This window comes from Lichenostomus cassidix, chromosome 4 (assembly GCF_008360975.1).
Source record: "Lichenostomus cassidix isolate B80296 chromosome 4, HeHo_3.0, whole genome shotgun sequence".
NCBI classification, from domain to species: domain Eukaryota; kingdom Metazoa; phylum Chordata; class Aves; order Passeriformes; family Meliphagidae; genus Lichenostomus; species Lichenostomus cassidix.
Window position 1 is genome coordinate 7904251 of NC_139484.1, and position 24087 is coordinate 7928337.

The following is a 24087-nucleotide window of genomic DNA, read 5'->3' on the forward strand; positions in this document are numbered from 1 at the left end:
CTCTGTTTTTCAAACCTACCCCTTCATTCTGGACGGCCTGAGGCAGGAATTGTCAGTGATGAGGTGTTTGGACCGTTCCTCTAAAAGAGGGACCTGATACAGCTCAAGGCGTTTCCCACAGCAAACACAGATTAGTTCCTTGTCTTGTATATACGAGGACGGGTGGAGAAAATTTATTGTTAGTTTTGCCTCTTATTACAGAAAAGATCCTGGACGCTTCTTGAAGGCCTGAATCTAAGCTGCATCATAGGCCCATCTTTCTTTTCACATTAGTTGAAAGAAGACTTGATTTTCCCTGCCCCTTCCTCTTTTAAATGTAAAAATCTCTGTGGGAGCCCAACAGTTTTGTGCTTAAGAAGGTGGAAAATTATCTTAAGAGCTAAGCCTTCTTTCCTCCACTGGCTTAGGAATTTAGAGTCACCAAGAGGAGTCAGACGCAAACTCATCCAGGCATGTCTCCTTATCTCCTGGAGCCGAAGCCAGCAATCTGTTTTCCATTCACTTCTTGCCACTTTTTGCTGAGAGGCTGGCTGCTGAGATTAACCTTGCTCCCAGGACAGGAAACAATCATGTAGGAAATGGAAAGGTGTGGAAGTGTTGCAGTCTGTAGGGTAGTCCTAGGAATGACCTTGAATCCTCACCAGTTGTCAGTAACTTGCATCCCCCCTGCAGAGATCCCCCGGCATATCTGCAGCTGGATTGCTGCTTTGGTGCACAGAGTCATTGTGCCATCTGTACCACTTTCACTCACATCCTGGATGTTCATTACCATGTTCAGGTTGAGTGTGGGAGAAAATGCCATGTTTTGCCTGTATTAAAGAACAAATTTACTTTAAAGTATTGGAAAGGTTTCAGGGCACTGCTATCCCTTCAAAACTGTGGAGTTTGACGTGTTCTTCCACTGAATAAAGTTCAGCCTCTCAAGTGAAGTCATTCAATATGAACCTTGTATGATTGCCTGTAATAAATTAATCTGTCCACTACCATGCTTTGCACTTGCGAGAAGAAATGTTACTGTAGAACAATCCAGAGCACCATGAGAAAAATTACCTTGCTTGCTTCCCTGCAGCATAAAACAATAACTAATTTGGAAACTATTTCCTTAGCTTGGAGTTAATAGCTGAATTCTCTCAAGATGCATGTTTGCACCAGGGATGGGGAAATCCAGCAGAGACAAGGCTCCAGGGGGAGACCTTTGACTTAACTACTTCTTGATTGAATTGTGTTAACTGTTCTGTCATGCTGACACAGAGGCTGGGGACAATGCGGAGGAATTTCTGTCTGTTGCATGTCGCTGCCCCCAAATTGTGACATGGCATTAAGGTTGAACGAGGGAGCAGCTTATTCTCTGGAGACATTCAGCAGCTCTGCAACTTTGTTTTTAGGTTTGAGAACCATCTCTGAACTCCAAAGGGGATTAAAAACCTCCAACACAAAGCCCACATCAATTCAGCAATTCAACGAGTTTTCTGAGCCAGCCAAAATATGTGTGCCCTGCTCCGTACTGGGTGCAATGCACAACTGGTCTGGTGTGGCTGTGCTACACCTGATAGTGGACAGGCAAAGAAATTAAAGATCCCAGTCTTTCCTGTTTGAAGTTCCAGTGTGGGCACTGAAAAGTGATTAAAATCTTGGCTGTTGAATTTGGAATAGATGCAGTCAGAGTTTCTGTTTTTTTCTCTCAAAGGCACTGCTGGTTTAACTCTTTCCCTTGCATTGCACTGGTGCTAATGACCTTGTAAAGAGATAAGCCCCAGATTAACTGGAAATGCATCTTTCCACTGGAAAGAATGGAAATGGTTCCAGTAAAATATTTGAAAACAGGAGGTCTAAAGCAGATAACATTTTTCCATAATGGTCCTTCTGGAAAAGTCAGGGACTTCCTGCATCAGAGGAAGCTCCCTTTCTCTGTTCCTTCATGGGGCAAAATTTCTTCCTCTTCCATTCTGTTGGTTCCTATAAAATCTTTTTCAGCAGCTCAGGAATTCTGAACAGCCACCTCCAGCAGTTCATTTGTGATGCTTCTCTTCCCATATTACAATATCTGACACGAAAAGGGCAGTAGTTTGTCATTGCAATTGCTGCTGCTTCTGTCAACACCCTGCAATGCTGGCTTGTTGTTTTTTCCAGAGCATCACCTGGTGTCCCTCAGGAATTGTCCTAACCTGTTACTCACAGGTGGCTCTGCTCTCACCTGTGCAACTGCATACAATGTGCACACATCTTTCTTGATTGTTCCTCTTTTTTATTGAGAAACTTGAGCAAGTAAGTTTGCAGCTTAGGAATCACGTGTATCATTCATCATAGAAAGGACACAAAGATGGAATAATCCATCTTAAGCACTGCAGAGAATTTGCTGTTACAAAAGCTCCCCGAAGAAAGGGGAAAGAGGAATAAATAAAGAAAACTTCTTTAAAATAATCAAGAAAGACTCTCAGTTAGCCAGTGTTCTCCGAACTTACAGTAACCATAGTGAGCCAAACAAAAGGCAGTGGTAGTAAGTCTTATGTATCCTTGGTGATCTGCTTAAGCAACTTCTTGCTTTTACAGTAAGCCAAAAAAAGGGGGAACACATGGGTTTGAAGTCTCCTGCAGGATCTATTGAGTGACAAGAAGCCTCCTCTAATGCAAGAAGATGGTCTGGAATGTTCATGCAAAGCAGGACCAGGGGTGGCCTTTGGGGTTTTCAGCAAAGGGCAGTGGGCATGGAAGGCTTTGCTGCAGAAAAGACAACAGAAAGACTGGAGTTTGCATCGGCCTCAGGAGACTGTGGAGGCTTTTTGAAGTGGATGTACTTCAGGAGAGGCCAGCTTGGCAGGGAGCTCCTTGTCCTCTCCTTCCAAAAGAACCTGAAAGAATCAGCTAGATGGGTTTGTGGTAAACAGGAAAAAGAAAGAGGTGTGAGGGACATGCTGGAATCATGAAAGTTTGATGGGATTTCACAAGAAATAGGAGCCATTCTGTTGATGGGTGGTGGAATACCCTCTGGAAAGGGATACTTTGCTGTTGAGTGGTTCTAACTGGCATGGACTCTCCCCAGGGTCAGGATCTGTGAGCCAGGGATTTGCAGAGACATCCCCTGGAATAAGAGCCAAGATTTGGATCATCCCCACCCACAGAGAGCTCACACATTAATTAAACATGACAGAGCAAGGTAGAAAAATTGTGTCCATTTCCAGGTGGGAAATTGAGGCATGGAAAGCAAGAGCCTTTATGCTATGGGCATGTTTTGCTGTACAGATGCTCCTGCTGATTTCAAGGAGAGGAGTTTTGTTCTCCCCTCCTGGCACTGCCCAGGCAGCTGGCTCTGTTCACAGCACCTGCAGTAAGACCAGCCATGGAATCCAGCCCCAAAGGTTCAAAGCCAGACTGATTTTCAGGTATTCCTCCACCCTGTGCTTGCCAGAGTCACCTCTTATAACTTGACTTGGCAGAGCAGTTGGCCTAATCCAGCCAAAAAGAAAAAAACTTCAGTCTCTGGCTGGCTTCTCCTGGCTCCTCCTGCTCCTGATGGATGAGTGACAATCATTACACCCACAATCATAAGGTTTGCTGCCTGCATTTCACCTTGTTTTCTCAGCTTAAATAAACCGTAAGAGGTCTTGTTCACTATTGACTGACCCCTTGTACTAGGTCCTGTAGCTCATGGCCATCACATTTGTGTTACAGGTCACTAGTGAGGGTGATTTTGGCAATGCTGTGGCTGCTTGAATACTCCACTTGCACACTGAAAACAACAGACTGCATTGCTGGCTCTGCCCTGGCTGACTGACAGCACTGAGATCCACTGGGGATTTAGGGAACAGTGGAAAACTCACCTTCCCATTTCCTCTCACTGGGGATCTGGTGCATGGGGTGAGTCAGGTTGTTCAGAACAGGTAACCACAGGCACCTGCTGTTACTTGGCTGCTGTGGCCTGCATGGTGTGCACACATCTCCCATCCTTGACTCCGTGCCTCCTGCACATCCCATCCTGGACTCTGTGCACCCTTGTGCAGGTGAAGCAGGTGCTCATTTAAATAGGTTACCTTCATATCGAGGTTTGTTTGCTTTGTTGATAATTGTTACACTGTGATAGAGCTTTGTGTTTATAGTGCAGCTTGTTTTGTTTGAATCAATCAATCCTTCCCATGAAATATCACCACTCCTTAAACACAAATATTTTCAGAGGCATACAAAGGAAGAATGGACATGGAGCATCTGAGCCTTACATTGGGAGACAAGGCCTTGTTTCTTGTTTTGATGGAAACTTATGAGTCTTTTTGCCTGTTTTGCTTCTTTGAGCAATAGTAGCAGGTCACAGGCCTGTTGTGAATGTTTTCCTCCAGGAATTTTCAGGAATTTGTGTCCAGGTAACCAGCTGAATAGATAACAGATGAGAATGCTAACAGGTTAGTAATAGTTGAGAGAACTGTGCCAGCAATAAAATACAAGTCCATATCTCCATTTATATTCTCTCCAAGTCCATAAGTAATACGGTTTTGATGCTGCCATCAAAAGCTTCCAAAGGCAAAATATGGGTCTGGTTTTAAGTCTTGCTCATGGACAGTTCAAGCACACAGGAGCAAACCAATTCACTTTCAGCCTCTGGACTTACTTACAGATGACCCTGTCTCATGCTAACAAACTTTCCTTATAGGCACCCTTTACTCTGGTATTATTTCTGGCTGCTTGGCCTTGCAGGCTGCAGTTTAAGAGCCCTTGGCATAGGGATAAGCTGGAACACATCAGGATTTGAAGAAAGATTTCTTTCAGAGCAGTTAATAACGTTATCAGGCTTATCGGAAGCATTGCGGGGTTTGGTCTTCCCTTAAAGTATTTGATTTCACATTATTTATAAAGGTGAATATGGAAGAATCCAGATGTCAATTTTCACTGAAAAAGGAGAAAAAGAAAGGTCTAGCCCATGTGGTTGCAAAGAGAACCTTAAAACAATGTTCCTGTGAAGTGAAAAATCTCAAATAGAGAAATACAATCGAAATTATTAGATGATAAAGCACAGATCACAATTCTGTTGATTTTTTTAAGGGCAGGGTTCATCAAGCACAAGTTAACACAAATGGTTCTGATGAGTATCACAGCCTTTGAAGTAGCTGGTATTTGTTACAAGAGATATTTTTCCAAGCTGGACTTTTTTCCATTATATGTGCTGTAACATAAAACAAAAACAAACAGAAAATCCCTTCTGTTGACTATATCACGAGTTAATCTAACCCCTAGTACCCCACTATTGTATTTCATTGAAATTACACCCACCTGTTCTGCTTTACAGCAGCAATAAACTACAGCAATACTGCATTTTTCGTTTGTTATTTATTTATACTGGCAGCAAGGGCTAATGTTTCATCTTTCACCCTTCCTGGTAATTGTGATACAAGGCTCTTTATGGGAAGGCTCATTCCTGTGGTTTTATCCATTCTTAAGAAGAAAAGGAAAAACTCATTCATTAATGGAATGACTTCCTGGTAAGATGAATGACAATGATTTTTACCTGCCTTTGTAGGGGGTTTGGAGGATTTATTGGCTGATGTTTGGGGAAGTCAGGTTTTATATTTTAGAAGGTACCTGGGCTGGAATTCCTTGGTTTAGAAGAACAGACAGGCTTTGCCTGTGAAAAATCACCATTCAACACCGAAGCTAATGCCCTGGTAAAAACCTGGGCAATGTGTCTGCATGTGTTGAGTTACATGTCTGGGGCATGGCTCAATTACACATTGCTTGGCGTGAGTTGAAATAAAAGCAACTCCCAGAAGTATGCATGCAATTTCACTGCTCTGAAAATCATGCTCCTGCAAATAGCAGTCCTTCCTGCCTGGATCCAAGGCTGAATCCAATCCAGACACATTTCTTTGTCTCAGTAGGATGTCTGGGAAGGTGAGGGCCTAAAGGAAGAGGTTATACTTGTGCTGTGCCAGGAGATGTTACACAGAAGTGTGGGTCCCATGACATCTGCTAACACAGGTCACAGCCTCTGTCTAGCAGGGACTGCTGGATGCTTTGAATATCAGATTTTGTGGTGGAAAGTTTTGCACTCAAAGTGATTATCAGTTGCACTCAGACACAGTGACACTCCCGAGTCTCCTGAAACGCAGGATTTGCAGTGCCTAACCTGACCTTCTGAAATGGTACTGTATGCCTTTGCAGAGAGAGTGCATCAGTGCACGAGGCTGAGATTAAGAGATCCTGAGCCAGATTTTATTGTCCTCTGTCTTGTCAGGCTTCTTTGGAGACTTGGCTTATTTCTGCCAGCACAGTGACAGGGAGTCCCCACACCATGTACATGATGGGCTGTGCCAAGCAGAGGGAAGTGCCCTAGGATTCTCCTTCTAGCCTTGCCACTACATAGCCTTGAGCAGGCTGCTTACTTTCTCATAAAATTCAAATAATCATCTACTTTCTTTATATCCCTAGCTGAAAAACCCTGCAGAGACACTGCACATCATTAACTACCTTCACCTGAGTGCTCCTGCTTTGCTGCTGGCTAGTAAGAAAGAAGCTGTTGTTCATCAGGTGTCTGGATCACGAAGAGGAGCTTGAACCAAAAAAAAAAAAATTGCATTCAAGGTCTTCTAATCCTAGCTTTGCCATTGGGCTGGTGCCTGGGTGCTTTTATCGAGACGCCTTCCATGGCCATTTTGCTGTCATTTACTGCTTCCAAATACCAAAGACTTTTCAGGCTTATTCAAAAGAGAGCTTCTTGGCAGAAGTCATCTGGCTGCTGATTCCAAGCTTCCATCTATATGAAATGTAGGGGCAGCAAGCACAGTGTGATCTGGCTGACAAAGGGTGATTAGGTTTTTTTAATCCAAGAGCAGAGTTTGGGGTTGGTAGATCAATTCCTTCAACAGAAACACACACTCAGCAGGTGAAAGCTAAACTGTGTCAGGCATGTCTCACCTTTGCCTTCTCCCCTTTCTCCTGTGCAGATCGAAGAGGGAGGGAAGGCAGACTCCCTGCCTTCCAAGCTGCAGGCTGGTGATGAAGTGGTGAACATCAATGAAGTGGAGCTGAGCAGCTCCAGGAGAGAGGCCATCTCCCTGGTGAAAGGCTCCTACAAGAAACTGAAGCTTGTCGTCCGCAGGTAGGCAAAAGCCACACTCCTTCCCTGCCTCCCTCCTGCCCCACAGGCCACCCAGCCATTCCCCTCACTTCTCCAGCTGGAAACCTAGGCTTGGCCTAATCTTAGCACAAGCCTTGTTTTGAGCACACAGGCATGAGCCCAAGGGCAAATGCTTGTTCCTTTCAGCCAACATTTCTAGGACTCCTCTGTTGCTGATATGTCCAAGCATGTGAAACACTTAGCCAATTCTCTTGCACTGCTCCCCTACCACATGACACTCCACGATCTCTGTTCAGTTATGTACAAGCAGTCCCATCTTCCTCCCAAGTGCTCAGGGTTCCCTGTGAAAGGGTGACAGTTCTGTACATAGCTCTTGCCTCATTTGCTGCATGTTGTCACTGTTGCTGCGACAGCAGAAAGATTTCTACTGGCCTCAGCAAGATTTGGAGCTGATTGGTGTTCTCCAGGTGAGTGACAGAGGATGTTGAATCAGAGATGTTTGGATCTGGAATCAGTGTTGTTTGGGTTTTTTAAACCTTAACAGAAATGCTACCTCTATGTCTTTCACTGCAGCCATATCCAGCTTCTTTCTGTGCCAGTTAAGTGATAGCTGGTATCACTTTATGGAGTGTTCTGTCCTGAATTTCCACACTTAGCCAGAAAGGAATCTGGGTAAAGATCAGCACAGCTGGGGAGCTGTCCTTCGTCAAACAAAAGGTGTCGTTTTGGGTCACTAAGCTGGAACAACTGAGTAACATCTGAGTGGTGATGCCTGAGTGGGGCAGGTATGACCAGATCAGATGCTCTCCTGCTCTCTGGACTGTATTTTGTGCTTTTGCTGACTCTATTTTGTTATTTAACTGACGCATCTTTAGGTAACCTTACAGCAAATTCTGAATATTCACATACAGGACTGTTACATGGTTTGTGCACCCATTGGGAGAGGATTTGCAAAAGGAGTTTGTTGCAATCTGGGCATTTCCCAAAAATACATGGTTTCTACTTTAAACCCATGTAGATTGTAATCCAACTATACCGACTGAACAAAATGTTTAATTCAATCTAATTTAGCAAAACTGTGAACACGGAACATGTTTGTTTTGTAATGTAATAGTTTATCTCAATTTTGTTACATTCTCAAGACCTTTTCACCTTTTCTTTTCCTTTTTAATGAGTATGCAAGGGTTTTTGCTGTCTTTCTGGTTTGGAATACTATAGTGAACTTGAAGAAAATTTGATTGGGAATCTTTCATGGCTTCATTTCATCACCACTAGAAGGATCAAGCACATTAACTTTTAGAGGTATTACATTCACATACCATCCCCTTTCCTAGGTACTTTGAATGCTTCATGCACATTTAAAGCTCAGTTCTAATCCATAAACATAGAACTGGAAAATTGCAATTAAGAGCTAAGAGCCCAGGCTTCAGGTAATTTGACCCAGTCCCAGCTGACCCTGAAGTGCTGGCATGAAGGCATTAAAACCCAAAAAATATGAGGTTCTGACTGCTCTGTGGGCAGTGGGTCACAAGTTTCTCTGAATTCTCTCTATCACCAGAGGTGACCAGACTCAGCACACTGGCCAGTGTAGAAGAAGAGATTTTATCTCCAGTTCTAGAGGGTAAGAAGGGATAAAATAAGGATTCCAGAGGAGAATGGTGAGAAAAGAGGAAAGAGGGGCAGATTAGCTTGACCTCAGACAGAATGGGTTTAGTCATTAAGCCTGATAAAGGCAGCATTGAACTGCTTCCCACCTGGGGTTGGGTTTGGTTGGTTGGACAAGATGATGCTTTGCAGTACTACATAATCTGAAAATAAATTATTTTCTGAATGCTTGTGATGCTGATTTTTGTAAATTTGCCATAATGATTGAATTTAAATGGATTAGGTTTGCTTGCTGCAAGTACCAGCAGTCTGAAAACTTCTTGACCTGTCATTTGTGATCTGAATTTTTGGTCAGTGCTCTCAGTATTCACAGAAACTCTTTTTTATGTAGTGACACAAATTCTCACAGACATGGACTTTACTCTTTAAAAGTCATATACAAACAACAGCAAAGTCTGCTTGGTGTATGTTCTGGTTCCTCCCAGAGCATCTTCCAGGTCAGCATGTTTTTGAAGGTTTAGTTGTTTGTTTTTCAAAAGAAAACCTCAAAAATTCTCTGTGACGGTGTGGTGACACCAACTATCACATCAGACAGAAAGCACACATTTTTTTTATCAGATGAATTGTGTCATAGCCCACATAGCATACTCAGATTGCCATTTAATCTTGGTTTTTATTTCAGGGCAAAGGTTAGTCTTTAGTACTTAAAGGGTGAGCCTCTTCTTGTGTTACTAAGCAAAAGTAGATGTTTCAGCACCTTGCAGATCTGCAGACTGGCTGATGCAATGCTGTGGTATTTCCCTTGGAATGTCAGGACTGATGTGTCATCGTCAGTCTTCATCAGCTCAAGTTTGATTGATCAGTGTAAAGGAGGCCAAAAGTGGGAATAGTTTCAATGAAGGGAATGTGAAGGCAAAATCAGAGGAAATTCAGGGGAAGAGGAAAGGGTAAAAGGCTAAAATAAATAAAGATAAGAAAAATGAGCTGTGTCACAAGGATATTTAATATTTATAAATACCAATGGTTTAAATTAAATGACCAGCAGCAGAGTAGTTAGTATATGAGGACCATAGTCTGCCTTTCACTCCTGTGCAAATGTCCTGCTGTCCCCAGGAAGGAGCTTGCAGGAGGAGAGGCATGTGAAGCTGTGAATTTATACACTTTCTGCTTCCTTGCTCACAGACTTATGGTAGGGCAGAGACAGAGAACGACCTAATGAGCCCTAGTGTTAAGTAAATCCTGTGTCTATTCCCTGAGGATTCTTATTTGGGAGATAACTGTTGAACAGTTTTCATGGATACTCTCTAGCTGCATTTTGTTTGTCTCATCCCCAGCTCAGAAGCCCTCAATGACAGTTTTCAAATGTTCAGTTTTCTCTGCTTCTTTAACAGGGGCTATTTACATCTCCCTTGTTTCAAAGGCTGTTCCTAAAGCCAGGTCCTGCCTCCCTATCCATTCCTCTCTGGCTCCCTGTGCTTGTTTTGCCCATTCATTTCCAGGACAATGGACTCAGATATGTGTGTGTTTGCTCATTCCTGTACACCTCAGGCCTGCCACTGGGGTGCTCTGAGGGACCTTGCTGACGCTCTTACTCCATTGTGCTGAGGCCAGAACCAGCTGGAATAGGAGCTACTCTGCAGCCCAGGGAGTGACTCTGTTTGTATCACTGCTGGTGACAAATGTCTCTCACCGTGGGTATGAGCAGAACCAGTTCCATCAGGCCTGAGGAATTCACAGGCTGATGCTGGAGAGATCTCTTTGCTCAGGGTTTGCCGATTTGGAACAGCCGTTTGAATCACAATGGGAAACTGGAGAGACCAGTTTGTTGGATTTTGTAGTGGGAGCCTGGCCTACTATCCTCTGCAAACTGCCTTACAGAGGTTTTGATACTCAGTTGATCTTTAACCAGCTGGAGGAAAAGCTGTTTGAAAGCCACAACTACAAAAGAAATAAGACTTAGCTGGTTTGTTGTGAAATAGAAGTGGTTTTTTTCCAACCTTTTTTCTGTTGCTTCCTCTCCAACTGCAGTATCCAAGCGGAGTTGGATGCAATTTAAAAAACACCCTTTTCAGTGGTATCAGTCTGATCTAATTGCGTTGTGCATGCCTGGATCCTCTGAAGATAAGGCTCAAACCATGGGCATGGCCTTGTGTGCTTTACAGCCCCCACAGCGGCCTGGAGCAGTTGCCAAAAATAGGCTTTTGCACAGGTCAGTGGGCAGGAATGGCTGCAGGAGTGTCACACTGTTTACATGGCTGGTCATCCAGTGTGTCCATAACAGCAGCAATTAGGGCAGCCAGGCGTGGTGGCACACGGAACTATGCCACCAAGGGGACCCACAGCCACGGGGACAAGTCACAGACACCCTTTCTGGCACAAAGGCTGGCTGAGCCAAGGACTCCCACAGGCTGCTCCTCAGCCATTGCTGGTGCAGGGAGGGCAGAGGGCAGAGCGCATGAAGTCATTCTTGATGAGCAGACAGTGCACCATGGAGGGAGCCAGCCTCAGTCCTGGTTAATTAATGCAAAGCTCTATTAAAATTTGCTGGTGGAACAGCAAGGAAAAATATTCTGCTGAGAGTTACCAGGGTTTTAGGCCCTTGCTCTGCCCACATGCCCCCTTGCTCTGCCCCAGTGTGCAGGGGCCCTGCAGATCTCTTCCAGGGTGTTGTTTTCAGGCACAGACTGGGATGTGAGGGGCTCTGATGGTGACACTTGTGTTTGCAGAGCCAGTGAGATTGGACAAAGCATGAATCTCAAACAAGTGTGATTTACAGCAAAACTGCTTACTCCAAGATGCACACATGTGCTCTTAGCATATATCCAATAATTCAGATACCAGTGGCCACAAGAAGCCTCTCTAAGTATTTATGTGGTGCATACAATATTCCAGCAAAGATCAGTATTCAAGGTGGTGGATTCTCTGTTTTCAGTGGTAGTGGTTTGTGTCTGCCTCAGGCTTAGCAGTGCTTGCAATTCTTTTCCTTCTCAAAGAACCTTAGACTAAAAATAGTAGTCAAATAAAGGAGTGGGGATAGAAAACATTATCCTCCTTTCCCTGTTGTGCTTAAAAACTGTACAAAAAGGAAGGATTAAGCTTATCCTTGGCTATGACCATAATCTGCATGTTCGTTTTCATGCTTCCCTACAGATTCCCTGCATTACTTGGGTTATTTGGCTTATTCTCTTGGTACATCCCTGTCCCTGGGCCCCCTTGCCTGAACAATGTGACCTGGAGGAGATGCTGGGAGAAGCATGCTGCAGCCCTGAGACCAGGAGCGTCAGAGGGAAGCTAGTTTATCGAGGGGCTGAGCAGCCTGAGGATTCACCCAGAGATATAGCCCCTGGAAACACCAGTCCTGTGGCCCAGGAAAACCTGGGGCTGAGCAACAGGGGCTGTGTCACACTTACACACTGCACACTGCTGGGGCTGGAGCACACTGGACATGTGGGTGTATTTGTTCTGCTCTTACCCTCCTCCTGACATGTCTGCTTCCAGGCGCTGGCAGCGAGAAGGTGCTGCACTGCATGGGCCTCCCAAGGCCAGTGCTGCATTTTCAGACAGATCTGGTTCTAATCAACTAATTTAAACACCTCTGTGGCAACATCAGGAATTAAACCCAGGCATCCTGAATACTTGCACTTATGCTACAGCTACAAAGTTGTTCTTCATTTGGCAGCAAATTGCTATAAGTAAGGCTTTAGGAAAAAATAAAGAGAAAAAAAGTCTTCCACTGCACCTGATAAATGAGCCTATGAAGTTTTCGAAGTGTGGGAGGAAGATGTCAGTACAAGTGACATCTGCGGCTCAGAGCTGATTCAAGCCCATGGAAATCGGTGGAAAGATTCCCACAGACTCCAAAAGGCTTTGGCTCAGACCCTCACTGAGCAGTGATTTCCCTCATTGACCAGGAGAAAATGGGCTATTCCTGGAGAGAGGGAAAGCTGCTGGCATTTTTACAAAAAGACAAGTGCCAACACAATTCTTCAAAGAAGTCTGTCGACTAATCCTTTCCTCTTATGACACTAATGTAATTTTGTATCGTATTTGACACCATGCCAAAAAATTGCATTGAATAAATCCAAGTTTTGTGAATGAAATTAATTAGAATTGGCGTTGGCCCACACCCCACTCCTCAGCAGTGCAGGAGAGCCTTCCCAAAGAGCTGCTCTGCAGTGTGGTAGAGTTTTGTTCAGTGGTGATGACTGGGGGAACTGCAGAAAGGAAGGCCTCATGCACATGGAATTTTTAAGACTGACAGCTTAGAGGCCAAAGCTGGCATTCCAGGGCTGGCAGGGTGGTCTGTGACTAGCACTGTTGTCCATTTGTTGTGAACTCCTCCTCAGCTTTCCAGCGTGCCCCTGCTCATGTCTCCTTGTGTCTCAGCATCTTTTTAACACTCTAAAAAAATGAGCCTTTGGTTGGAGTCTGCAGCTCCTCATACGATGCCAATGGGTGTGACCAGCCAAAGCCTATCAGGGGCTTCACCCACTGTTTGGATGGGATTTCCAAAGCCTGTACACCCAGTGCGCAGTAGGGAAAGGCTTTAAAATTTCCTTGTGTCTTGGATCAAACTGGTCACTCTTTAATGTCTCAGGCATCAGTATTTTCATAGAGCTTTCCATGCATTCATCGAAATATTTGCAATTCCTGTCTCATTAGGAAAGGACAGATGGCGGAGAGGTGAGCAGAATTTAATTGTAAATCACTGGCAAATCCTTACTCTCTAGCATTTAATTAGCTACAGCTCAGGACTGACAGGCTATTAGGAAATTTACCACAAGCAGTAATAAATGTGAGGAAGATCTAAGTACAATTTTTGAATAAAAGAAAGTTTTAGGCAACTGATAGGAACAATGGGAATGCCTTGGAAAAAAATAAATGCCAGCCACCATGATGTGTTGTCCTCTCTGGGATGTTACAGACTGACCCTTCACCTGAAGCTGCATTAGGAAACCAGGAATTTCCAGCTGCTGCCATTCCAATTAGCTGTTCCTCTCACCCAATGTCTCTGGATTAGTTTGCCTTCTTCAGGCACTAATCAACCTGGGGCTAGATTTGTCAGCAAGCGACTCTGGAAAAGTTGGGAGATCTCTGCCAGTGCCATACAAAGTGCTTTTTACAGTGTGAATCTCCTTCATTTGGAATTTCCTGAGGATTAGGTTGGAGCTGGATCAGATCACAACAGTATGAAAACTCAGACAAACAAGCATGTGTTCTCCCAGCACTCTGTGCATCATTCACTATCTGGGATTGTGTCTGGGATGACCTTTAGTCCACAGGGCAAATACCTGGACTGGAGAGGGGTTCTGGTTACCTGTCCAGGTGCAGAGGGGTGCAGGGTGACACCTTCACTGGGCAGCTGCAGGGGAAGCTGAGAATAGCTGCATTTCATCATCGCTGCCGTGAGGAGCTGCAGTTGCGTGGCTTTAATGCCAGGAGCTGACTATAAATATTGATTTATAAGGGGTTTCTTGGTTGGGTGGCATTGATGTGTACAGATGTATATATGTGCACAGCCATAGCCAGGTTAAATATTTAGTTGCTCAGCTACTAATATAAAATCATTTCACGAAATCTTTTCCTTGCTTTTCCTGCTTGATCCAAAGTTTTCTCTGAAAGGGAGGTGGGGTCAGGAGAGGTTAATGAACACTGATGTAATCCTACTGATATAAATTGTGTTTGCCTGGATTTACTTCAGCAAAACAGATGTTAGGGTGTAGTGATTACTGTAACTCCTTTACGTTTTTTATGAATGGGCTTGTACAGGTCATCCAAATCCCTTGGTATTGTTTCTCCCTTATGGCTGGATACATGGAATATCTCAGGCAAAATAACAATGAAGAGCAGACACTGCACAGACAGTATCAAATGGTCTTTTATATGCACAACTTTTCCTGTGTGTAGTGCAGGGCAGCCAGACTAACTCACCCAAACACAGATGGACAAAGAATATAGAACTCTTTTTTCCAGTCCCCTTTCTTCAGCTTCCTGCCTGTCTGACTTTGGCATTAGAAAGAAGGCAGGGCTGATTAGAAAGAAGGCAGTGCATGTATGTAAAACTTTTTTAGGTAGTTTATACCTGCATAATGCATCGTAACTTTTTTTTACCCATTGAGAATGCCCTAAGGTAATTAACATCAGAAACAGTGGTTAAAAAATACATCTTTCAGATGCTGAAAAGATGAAAAGAGACAGCTCAGAGTTACCTCTTAGGCTTTTGTGTTTACTAGGCTTTTAAAAATGGTTACTATTGTCAGGTGAAATGTCAGGGGGTGAATGGAGGCATTCAGGAAGGGAACTGCATGGAAGAGGATGATGCATTCCCTTTACTTGAAGGGAACATTGGAGTAGAGAAAATGTTGTAAAAGATAATAGGTGAGATTGTGAATGTTTTGATTTTATAGCCTGGCTGGAAAAGAGAACTGTTTAGGGTTACATGGAAATAAAATTGTGTTTTCTGTTTGGCCTGAAATGAACCATTTCACTCCTGGTAGGAGAAGTATGTTAATATAGTATATGTAATGTATATTTAATGTACATTTTCAGCTTTCTTTGGGGTGTTCAGGCAGCCTGGCTAGGTAGAGAACACCTGAACCTCCCTGACTTCATTAGCATGTATTTTTCTGGGATTATTTCCATGGACTTCATCCAGCATCAAAAGCCTTCTCCTGTGGCATCTTTTTCAGTCCTGCAGTTGATTGCTGAGCCCCAATTTAGGGACCAGTGAGCAATAGGGACCAACATCCCTGCTATACCTCTCCTCCTCTGTGGCGTTTTACCCCCCAGCTTTATTCCCAATTACATATTTCCAAAGCAATTTGAGGGGTGAAGTTTGAGAGGAACAATAGATCATTCCTGGCTGGCTGAAAACACTTTTTTCTTGGATATAGTTTCTTTTCTCCTCTCCGTAAAGCCCAGTGTTAATCACAAGAGGGGCCAAGCCCAAATCTGCGGGGAGCCGGGACAGAGCTGACTGGCACTTTCACTCAGCAAATTCCCCCTTTCCTCACGGTCTTTGCTCCCGTCTGTCAGGCCTGCTGACGACTGCTGGGTAGGAGGGCAGTAATCTGAGCTGCCTGTGCTGAGCAAACCTCCTGCCTTTTACAGCGGGATTAGCGCCGAGGTGCCTCTCTGCACAGCACCTGTATCTGCGACTCGTCATCGCGATCGCCCAGCTCCGCGCTCCGCGCCGGTGCTGCCATTCCCTGCTCCCAGCACCGCGCTCCCCCAGCACGGGCAGGCTGCCTGCGGCGCAACCATGGGAGCACCTGAGCCCAGCTCTGCTGGCTCCGAAGGTAAGCGGCCTCTCACCGGCCCCGGCAGAAACAGCCAGGCGCGGCTTCGGGCCGGGAGCGGCAGCGGGACTGCGCCGCGAGGCTGGGAGAGACACAGAGCGGGAGTCTTAAGGACTCTCTCGGTCCCAAACGTCACGAGCATCGTAAACTTGGGAACACATGAGTGTTCATGCAGTGCCGGGGGCGATTTTCGGCTTCTGCTTTAAGCGAGCTCACGGCAAGCGGGGGCCGGTGCTGCGGCGGCACCCAGGGTCTGTCACCGGGAAGCTGTTGAGCAATGTAAGCAAATCTCTCAGACTTGAGACTAGTGCCAGAAAGAAAAGTGCTTGAGAAAAGTGCCAGAAGCTGACAGGAGAGGTGAACTTGGGGGAGCCTCCAGAGCTGTACAGCACGTTTTGGGCCATCCCCACTCTCGGTGTCCAAGGGTAATAACGATGCCATACACTTGGGATGCTGAGTCTTTGTGTGCAGAGGATCTGACTCATGTCTACACCATGATTTGTAGAGTGTGTTTTGCAGTTTTATGCTCTTGAAGAGTCTCTACTCAAGTTCGTGGCACTCTTTTTGTCCTTCACCTTTTTTTAAGGTGAGACTTAATGACTTGAGAGTCATTTAAAGTGGATGTCAAACCAGGCCAACACTTTGCATCATCATTTAACAGAGATGGACCAGCTCCACGATCTGGGATATGCTCTTGTTTGATCAATATGGCAGCATTGCAGAGAGCAGAAAGAGAATGTGAAGGAGTCTGGTTCGTGAGAGATGGTGATCAGTACAGCTTCAGTGCTGGCAATCAGTGTAGCTCCAGTTGGGCCTGCACAAATTTACATTCCTTGAAGACTTGCTGTATATTGTGCACACACCTATCCGCCCTTCTAGATTGGTCATGAATCATAAAACTAAGTTCATTGAACTTTGATTTTGATTATTTTCTGACACATGAACTCCTTTAGTAAACCCATTAAGTAATCTCTCAACTCATTACCTGCTTCATTGGTATTAGGATATTTTTAACTTGAAGTTTGTTTGGGGTTGCTTATCTTTGACTGTGGGCCAGAGCTTTAGCTGTGCACTTCAAGGGAAATTGTAACTGGTTTTTCTTCTAAACTGTGGTGATCCAGTGTGGTTAGGGAAAGTTGGCAGTGCAGGTCAAAGCAAGTTGAAATGGTGCTAGTGGAATATTGGGGCAAAACTAGTGGGCATGGGAGTATCACTAAAGATCCCTGAGGCAGTGGAGCTGACCAGGAACCAGAACATGAAGGAAGAGGTTGTTTTACAGCACAGATCCCATCACCCTGCAGCCTGGCCTGATGCCTACAGGGGTGTGCATGTTCCCAGGCTGCAGCAATGAGAGGGGCCTCCCATCTGAAATGTGAAGAGATGCCTGAATTAGAGAGATTTGGTGGTTGCGCCCTTCAAGCAAATGGAAAAATTAATCTCTGCTGTTACTGTTTTCTCTGGTGCACTTTATAGTCTCTTAAAGAGGAGTCTTTTGGATACCTTCAAAGGGCTAAACGCAATACCACTTAGGAACCCAAGTGGCTGAAGAATTACCAGATATTAGCATTTACCTCAGTTGCCAGAGCTTGGACATTTCTTTCTGCCTTTCATAAATTACAGCCTGCAGGGACCATTTAGTAATAAATCGTAGCAACTTGGCTGTGAGAGGGCAACCCATGTACAGAGGCACTTCAGGTCTGTGCCAGCATCTCCTTTGTTCAATAAAAGTAACAGCAGGAATTTGATTAAAGACTGATAGAAAAGACAGGGAGGGAGAAACATAGGAACGATGAAAGAAAGAAAGAGCCACCTGGAAACTTCATTCCTCCTTTATTTCTAACTTAAGCTCATAAATACCAAATCAAAACCATTGTGTGTGTGAGAGGGAGGGAAAATTTCCTGCATGCCTGCACAGAAAAGACTGCACATGCAGCCGCCCAAGCGACTTTTGCTAAAAGTCAGACTCTTTCCTCCAACTTAATGCTTGCTCCATGCCTGCATTGGAAATAAAACAAGCCAGAAAATAATGTTATTCCCTGGTGGTTTGGAAGGATGGCATTTAGGAGGGTCAGGTTAGTCCCATCCCTAAAGGAGAGTGGCACTGGATTTGGGCTGAGCCTGCCTGGGAGCAGGGAGCACATTTCCCAGGCTGCCTCAGAGCAGCCCTGCAGCTCAGCACAATGCGATGGCCAGCTGCACACGGCCAGCCCACAGCATCTGCCCTTTTGTCTTCATCAGCCTTGCTGTAACACCCCTGAAAAAAGGAAAACCCAGTGACTCCAGCAGCCAAATGCAAATAAGCCTCAAAAAGCCCTGTTCTATGTGATCAGCAAGTGACAGGCAAATCACATTCCAATTCCTTACTGCAGAGCTAGCCCGGCTGTTGTTTGGGTGTAGGAGACCAGAACGCTAGCATTAAGTGTCCAACGGGAGTGACGGTGGATTGCCTTTTCCTTAGCCTGGCTGTGCCCTGGGAGCTGGGAGTGCTTTGCTGGGAGTCAGAGGCGTGCATTGGTTCCCAGGCAGGATTTTGCAGGGTACAAAGAGGAAGTCTGGGACCATTCCTGGGGAGTTCAATTCTCAACAAGGTTTTGGATATTTTGGAGGCTCTTACAGGTAATCTTGCCCTACTACAGCCTAGATGGAGCAGCAAGGCAGAACCTTGTACCTGAAGTCTTTGGCTGCTGCTTTTAGTATCCCTTGTCTATACACCTAGACATCTCTGCTGCTTAAATAATGCTTTCCCCACCTGCTACTTCTCTTAGTCCATCCTTACATTGTTTTCTCTCTGCTCACCTTCTCTCACACTTTCCAGCTGTTTGTAACACCTGTTGGACAGTGAATCCTTTTTGGCCGTGGCCTTGGCTCTGATCTGTGCTCCTCTCAAGTGTTTAGGATGCGCTGATGTCTTTACAGCAAAGACAATGTCTCTGCCTTGGTCCAGCCTTCCCCATCTCAAGCCCTCATCCTGAAGGCTGCTGCCTCCTCCGTCTGGGGAGCAGGAAGATGCACAGCCCTGGTCTGGATCAGGCCCTACGGGACTGTTTTCTCACTCCCATTCAGACCACTACAAGGATGCAAAAACAAGGAATGTCCAGGACTGAGCCTCCGGTTAGCAAACCACATTCTCCCAGTCATTCAAACTCTCAGAAAAGAAACTACTGAAATCCTGTATCCAGACAGGATTTGTCATGCCGCTGCTCCTCACATCCCGCCCTGCGGCTCGGCGCGGGCACCTCAGTGAGAGAAGCGTGGTGTCCCGGGGACCGGCCGCCCTGCGCCGGGGCCACGTCCCGGCGGTATGTGGGGAATGCGAATGGCATGCTTGAGTGGACAGCTTCAGAGCCGGGCTCAGGGATGGCTCTCCTGCCATCTGTTGTGAGCCCCGCGGGCCCATAGCAACAGCGGCTCAGGAATGGGGCTGCTGCTTTTTTTTTCCGTAAAGAAATTCTTCCCGGCCCTCTTCCCTGCTCCTGCATGTGCACACTCATGAATAAGCGGGAACGGGGCTAGGATTCCTGTTCCAGAGTGTTTCGTGCTGAAAGAGAAAGGGTCTTTTAGAGCTCAGCCTGTGTTTGGTTTGGGGAGGCGTTTTCTTTACTGCACTGGGACATGAGCCCATGCGTGTAATTTATTGTTAATTGCTAAAATTATTCAAATCAAATGTGCATCTGTATTTGCTATGAGGTCAGTTAAGTCTCTTGGGGATGTGCAGCCACTTGATTGTCCTCAATAAAACAGAGGCCATTTCTGCCTTATTATTAGGAATACCAAGGTTATAGCTGGTGTAAATAATCCCAATATACTGATTTTTGTGTCCATCATTTTCTTCCGGCCCCGGAGCTCTTCTGTTGTGGCTGTGGGCTTTGCTGCATCATGAAGTGCTGGGACTGGATTCTCTGAGGTTACAGGTAGCTCAGCATTGCTGGTGGTACTGAGAGGTGCCAACTTTTATTCCAGGGAAGATTTTGCCACGTAAGAACTCTGTCTCCTAAAGACACCAGCATGAGATGGTGTGCCATGGTGAGGGTTGGTGCTGAAAGAGCCTTCATTCCAGCAGCAGGGGCGGGAACAGACTGTCTGTCAGTCTGTCTTGAATGGTTTTACTCCTTTCCTTTGCCTTGGAAATTCCCTTCTGAAATGCAGATTTCTCCCCACACCTTAACCTTTTTTCCAGCTGTCAAGCAGCTGAGGCCTCATTCCTGCAAGTTGCTCAACCTCTCGCTGTGACTCAGCAAAGTGGATTGTTTTTAAGTGTTTTAATTCCCTTAAGATGAGGTATTGTAAATTGTAGATTTACATGAGAATTTCAAGAGGTTTGACATGAGACATTCAGAAGTTAGAGACTATTTAACTTTCCCAAACAGTATATTGGTTTCTTTAGTATTTTTTCTATTATTGCACGCTGTTAGGCATGGAAATACTAGAAAAAATACTAAAGAAACCAATATACTGTTTGGGAAAGTTAAATAGTCTCTAACTTCTGAATGTCTCATGTCAAACCTCTTGAAATTTGCAGAGAAGCCCCCATAGACAAGAGGGAATCAGGGAGCTGGGCAAAGTTTCATGCTGTTTGCAAAGAGATGTCATGAAGAGGAGAGGGGAGGAAACCCAGCAGTTTTTTCCTCAGTGCTCAGGGCTGTGTTTGAAGCTGGGCACACAGCTACAGTGGCTTGATCACAGGGAGCAGGGTATAATTTCAGTGAAAACTGATATGTACATGGAGGAGGGATAAAACTCTCCCTATTACAGCTATTTATTATCACTTGACAGCTGTCAGTTTGCAGTAGGGGATTTGCCTTCCTGTCAGCTCTCTGAGAACCAGGTATATTTGCCTAAGGTTGTAGGGAAGGGTAGAAATCCTGCTTTCAAGCAAAGGTATCATTTAACCATGATAAGGAGGCAGGTAAAGCATTTCTTCTGAAAGATGGCTGTGGAGAACAGGGGAGTAAAGTCTTTCTGGCCCTACCCAGATGGGAAAAAACAAGTCATTAAAATCTGATACCTACCTGCTTTTAATGAGAGAAATGTTGTTCAAAGAAATAATCTCAGCCCTATCACCACCAAACTATTTTCAGGAGCCATTAGCCTTTCACCTCCTCATACGTTTTATCTCTTACTTCTGATCTCATTCAGGGGAAACGGCAATGCTGCTGCAACCAGAGATTTGGGCTTTAATCAGGAGCTTACTCAGTCATAGCCGTGCTCTTTGCAGGCATCCTTCCCAGTAAATGACCCCCCAAAAAACCATGGGGAGTGGGATGGGGAAAACAGCCATTAAAATCAAGCACTTGTGTTAGTGTAGTTAGTCCTGCTTAGTTCTTCAGTGCGCCAGTATGGGTGTTCTTACAGGCTGTGCAATGCTCCCTTCATCTTTAGCCTCTTCTCCTGCCCCAGGAACTCTTGCACAGCTGCTGGGGACAGGGGCCTGTGAGCTGCCAGCCTGAGCCACAGGCACAAGGCAGTTTGGTTTTTTGGCTGGAAAAAACAAAGAGCAAGAGCCAGCTGTGGAGCGATGTTCTGAGCTGCACTGAGCACACACAAACTCTGGCTCAATTTGACTGTACCTTAGCATTAGGTTGTATCTTTGCTGTATTCTGTACTTGAAAGGGAACCAAGGCAAGTTGGGTTGTTTTGGTTTCGGACAGTGGGATCAGCAAAGGAAGGCTGTAGATGATTGAGGGCTATTAAGGTTCAATCTCATTTTCTCCAGTGTTTAAAAACACGAGTTTTGTTCTTTGTACCATTCAGCATAACATTTTAAAACAAAACCAGGCATCCAGGTTTGAGTCTGCTGAGACTGTGTCTTCTGGCTCATCCTGCCCAGGAGCCCATGTCTCCCTGTAAAATGTAGCTGCTGTTGTTGCTGTTCCTACACTGCAACAGGTCTCCAGAATCATTAATGTTCTTCAATATTTTCTGCCTCAGCTCCAACATGTTGCACTGGATGGTCTATGATGCTGATTTTTTCCTTGCATCTGTTTAATTCAGACTGGGATCCATTTTATCCATTGTCAGTATGTGAGGAGAAAGAGAAATGAGTGAAAAAAGAATGTGAGTTATAAATAAGACACAATACATACGCATTTATTTCAGTGCTGCTTGTCCCTATTTATTTCTTTTTCTTCCCTTTATCTATGGCTATCAAAAGCACAAAAAAATGCCAGGAATGCCACATCCCATTGACGTTCTCCTGACAGGAGACTCAGGGCAATCCACGGCAACAGCTGTACTGCCTATTTATCCTGAAGCAGAAAATTGTACATGGGCAGGGACAATGCCCGGCGTCACTGACCGACACGGGGCCACGTCTCTGTCACGGTGGGAACCGTCCCTGCGCTCCCCTGGGCTGTTTGTGTGCACAAGAATCATGCTTATCATATTGCTGTAACACAGCACTTTGCATCTAATTTAAGCAATACTGGGGCTTTTGTTTGTCTCACGAGGTCTAACCCGGAGACAAAAGCCGTGGTCCAGCCTGAAGGTTATGAGACGTTACCAGACATTCATGTTCACACATACACACTCCGTCAGAGGAATTTATGGCCATTACCATGTTCTCTAATGAGTACAAAATGAGACCATTACATATTCACATAATTAGTTTGACAGATTTTCATTTAAATATAAAAAGACTTCTAGTCTTTAGAGAACAAAAGGAGGGGTTTGTTTCCAGGGCAGTTTTTGACTCTGCTTTTCTGGAGCAGGAGGTTGGGAGTGACAACTGAAGGGAGAGGATTTAGTGTGTGAATAATTCTCAGCTTTTGATTTCATGTTGCTATTTCTTTTCTGCTTTTCCAATTCCCCTGGAGCACCTTGAGGAGAGAATGTGATGGGGCCTTTCAGGTGCAGCCAGGAAAGCCCAAGTGTCATTTTCATTTCTTGGATATTTGGGCGTCAGACAAAAAGATGTGGGATTTTTAATAAATTTAGTTTGAGTGATTTCTCTTTGGAAAGGTTAGCAACAGCTCGCCAGCTTTCTCTGTACATTTTCCCATGCCTTTTTCACACTGCTTCTACCTGTAGTCACTTGTCCTTCAGGTTATTTATCTTTTTGTATTTCAAATGCTCTGTTGGCATCATTTCAGCTGTGGTTTCCCTGAATTGGTCGGGATAAGCAGCTTCTTCAGGCATTCATAAAGGAGCACTTGCTTAATTTCACATCTGGTTGTTAGAGGCAGCGTGTTGGCCTGGTCATCTTAGCATGATGAGCACTAAACATGACACATTCCAAACAGGAATTCTTAAAAGTCAACATGAGGTGTCCTCCAAAGACCCATGCATGCATCCAGTGTATCCAAACCAAAACTCCTTGGATTATGGTAGATTTGGATTGCTTTAGGCTTGGATTATACACTAATATACCAGAGTAGTTCCCTTAAACCATGTGAAGTTCCTTGGGTTCATAGCATGCGTCTGTGGGGCCACTCAGCTTTGTGTAACCAGTCCTTATCGGAGCTGACAACGTTTGTTCCTACACAAGGGTTACATGCTGGGAGCCAGGACTAAGTGCACAGCTACTTTATTTACACATCTAAGTGCCTCTTGGATGATGCTGGTAAATTCCAGGATGCTTGAGGCTCCCTGTGATATTTTAAAAAACAGCTTTTGTGAGAAGACCTTGTGCAAAATCCACGGGTTGTGACACTTCCCAGCTCTCCCTTTAATGGGGTGAAGCTCTGGGCCCACTTGTTCTTTGGTTTACTATGAATGTCCATCCCAGGATGTGCCTCACATATATTGTGTCCAGCTGAGAGTAGGAAAAATTTTATTCATGGGTCACGTGTGCCCACACTGTGGTAATAGAGCTGCGAACTTGTAGAGAGCACAAGGTATTTTGTCACTTCATATGTTAAATCCTCAGAAGGGCCTGATGTTCATCACGTGAGAAATTCCCCTGCCTCGTTCTTCCTGGAGACTGCCAGGTAGGAAGTGATCTTTTCCCTCACCAAGTGTGAATACAGCACTTTTTGTGTTTCATTCAGGATCCAAGCACTTCTATTCCATGCTTTTTAGCTCTGTCTTCCTTGTCTGGCATTGGCTTTTTAAAATGATGTCATAAAAAGGAGTTTGGACTTAATGATGAATTAGTGCTATTGGAATTTGAACTGCTCTTGTTTTTCA

The 24087-nt window shown here is 44.9% G+C and overlaps 1 protein-coding gene across 5 annotated transcripts in view; it reads left to right on the forward strand.

Moving 5' to 3' along the window:
* SHROOM3 (shroom family member 3) overlaps window positions 1-24087 on the forward strand; it is a 114074-nt gene that overhangs the window by 27016 nt on the left and 62971 nt on the right. For 4 of the 5 annotated variants that reach the window (XM_085057758.1, XM_085057759.1, XM_085057760.1 and 1 more), the window contains exon 2: window positions 6927-7081. In XM_085057758.1, coding sequence (XP_084913884.1) covers window positions 6927-7081 — 155 coding nt within the window. Of the gene's footprint in view, window positions 1-6926; window positions 7082-15785; window positions 15964-24087 lie in introns of those variants that run through there. The other variant, XM_085057762.1, reaches the window with a different exon arrangement.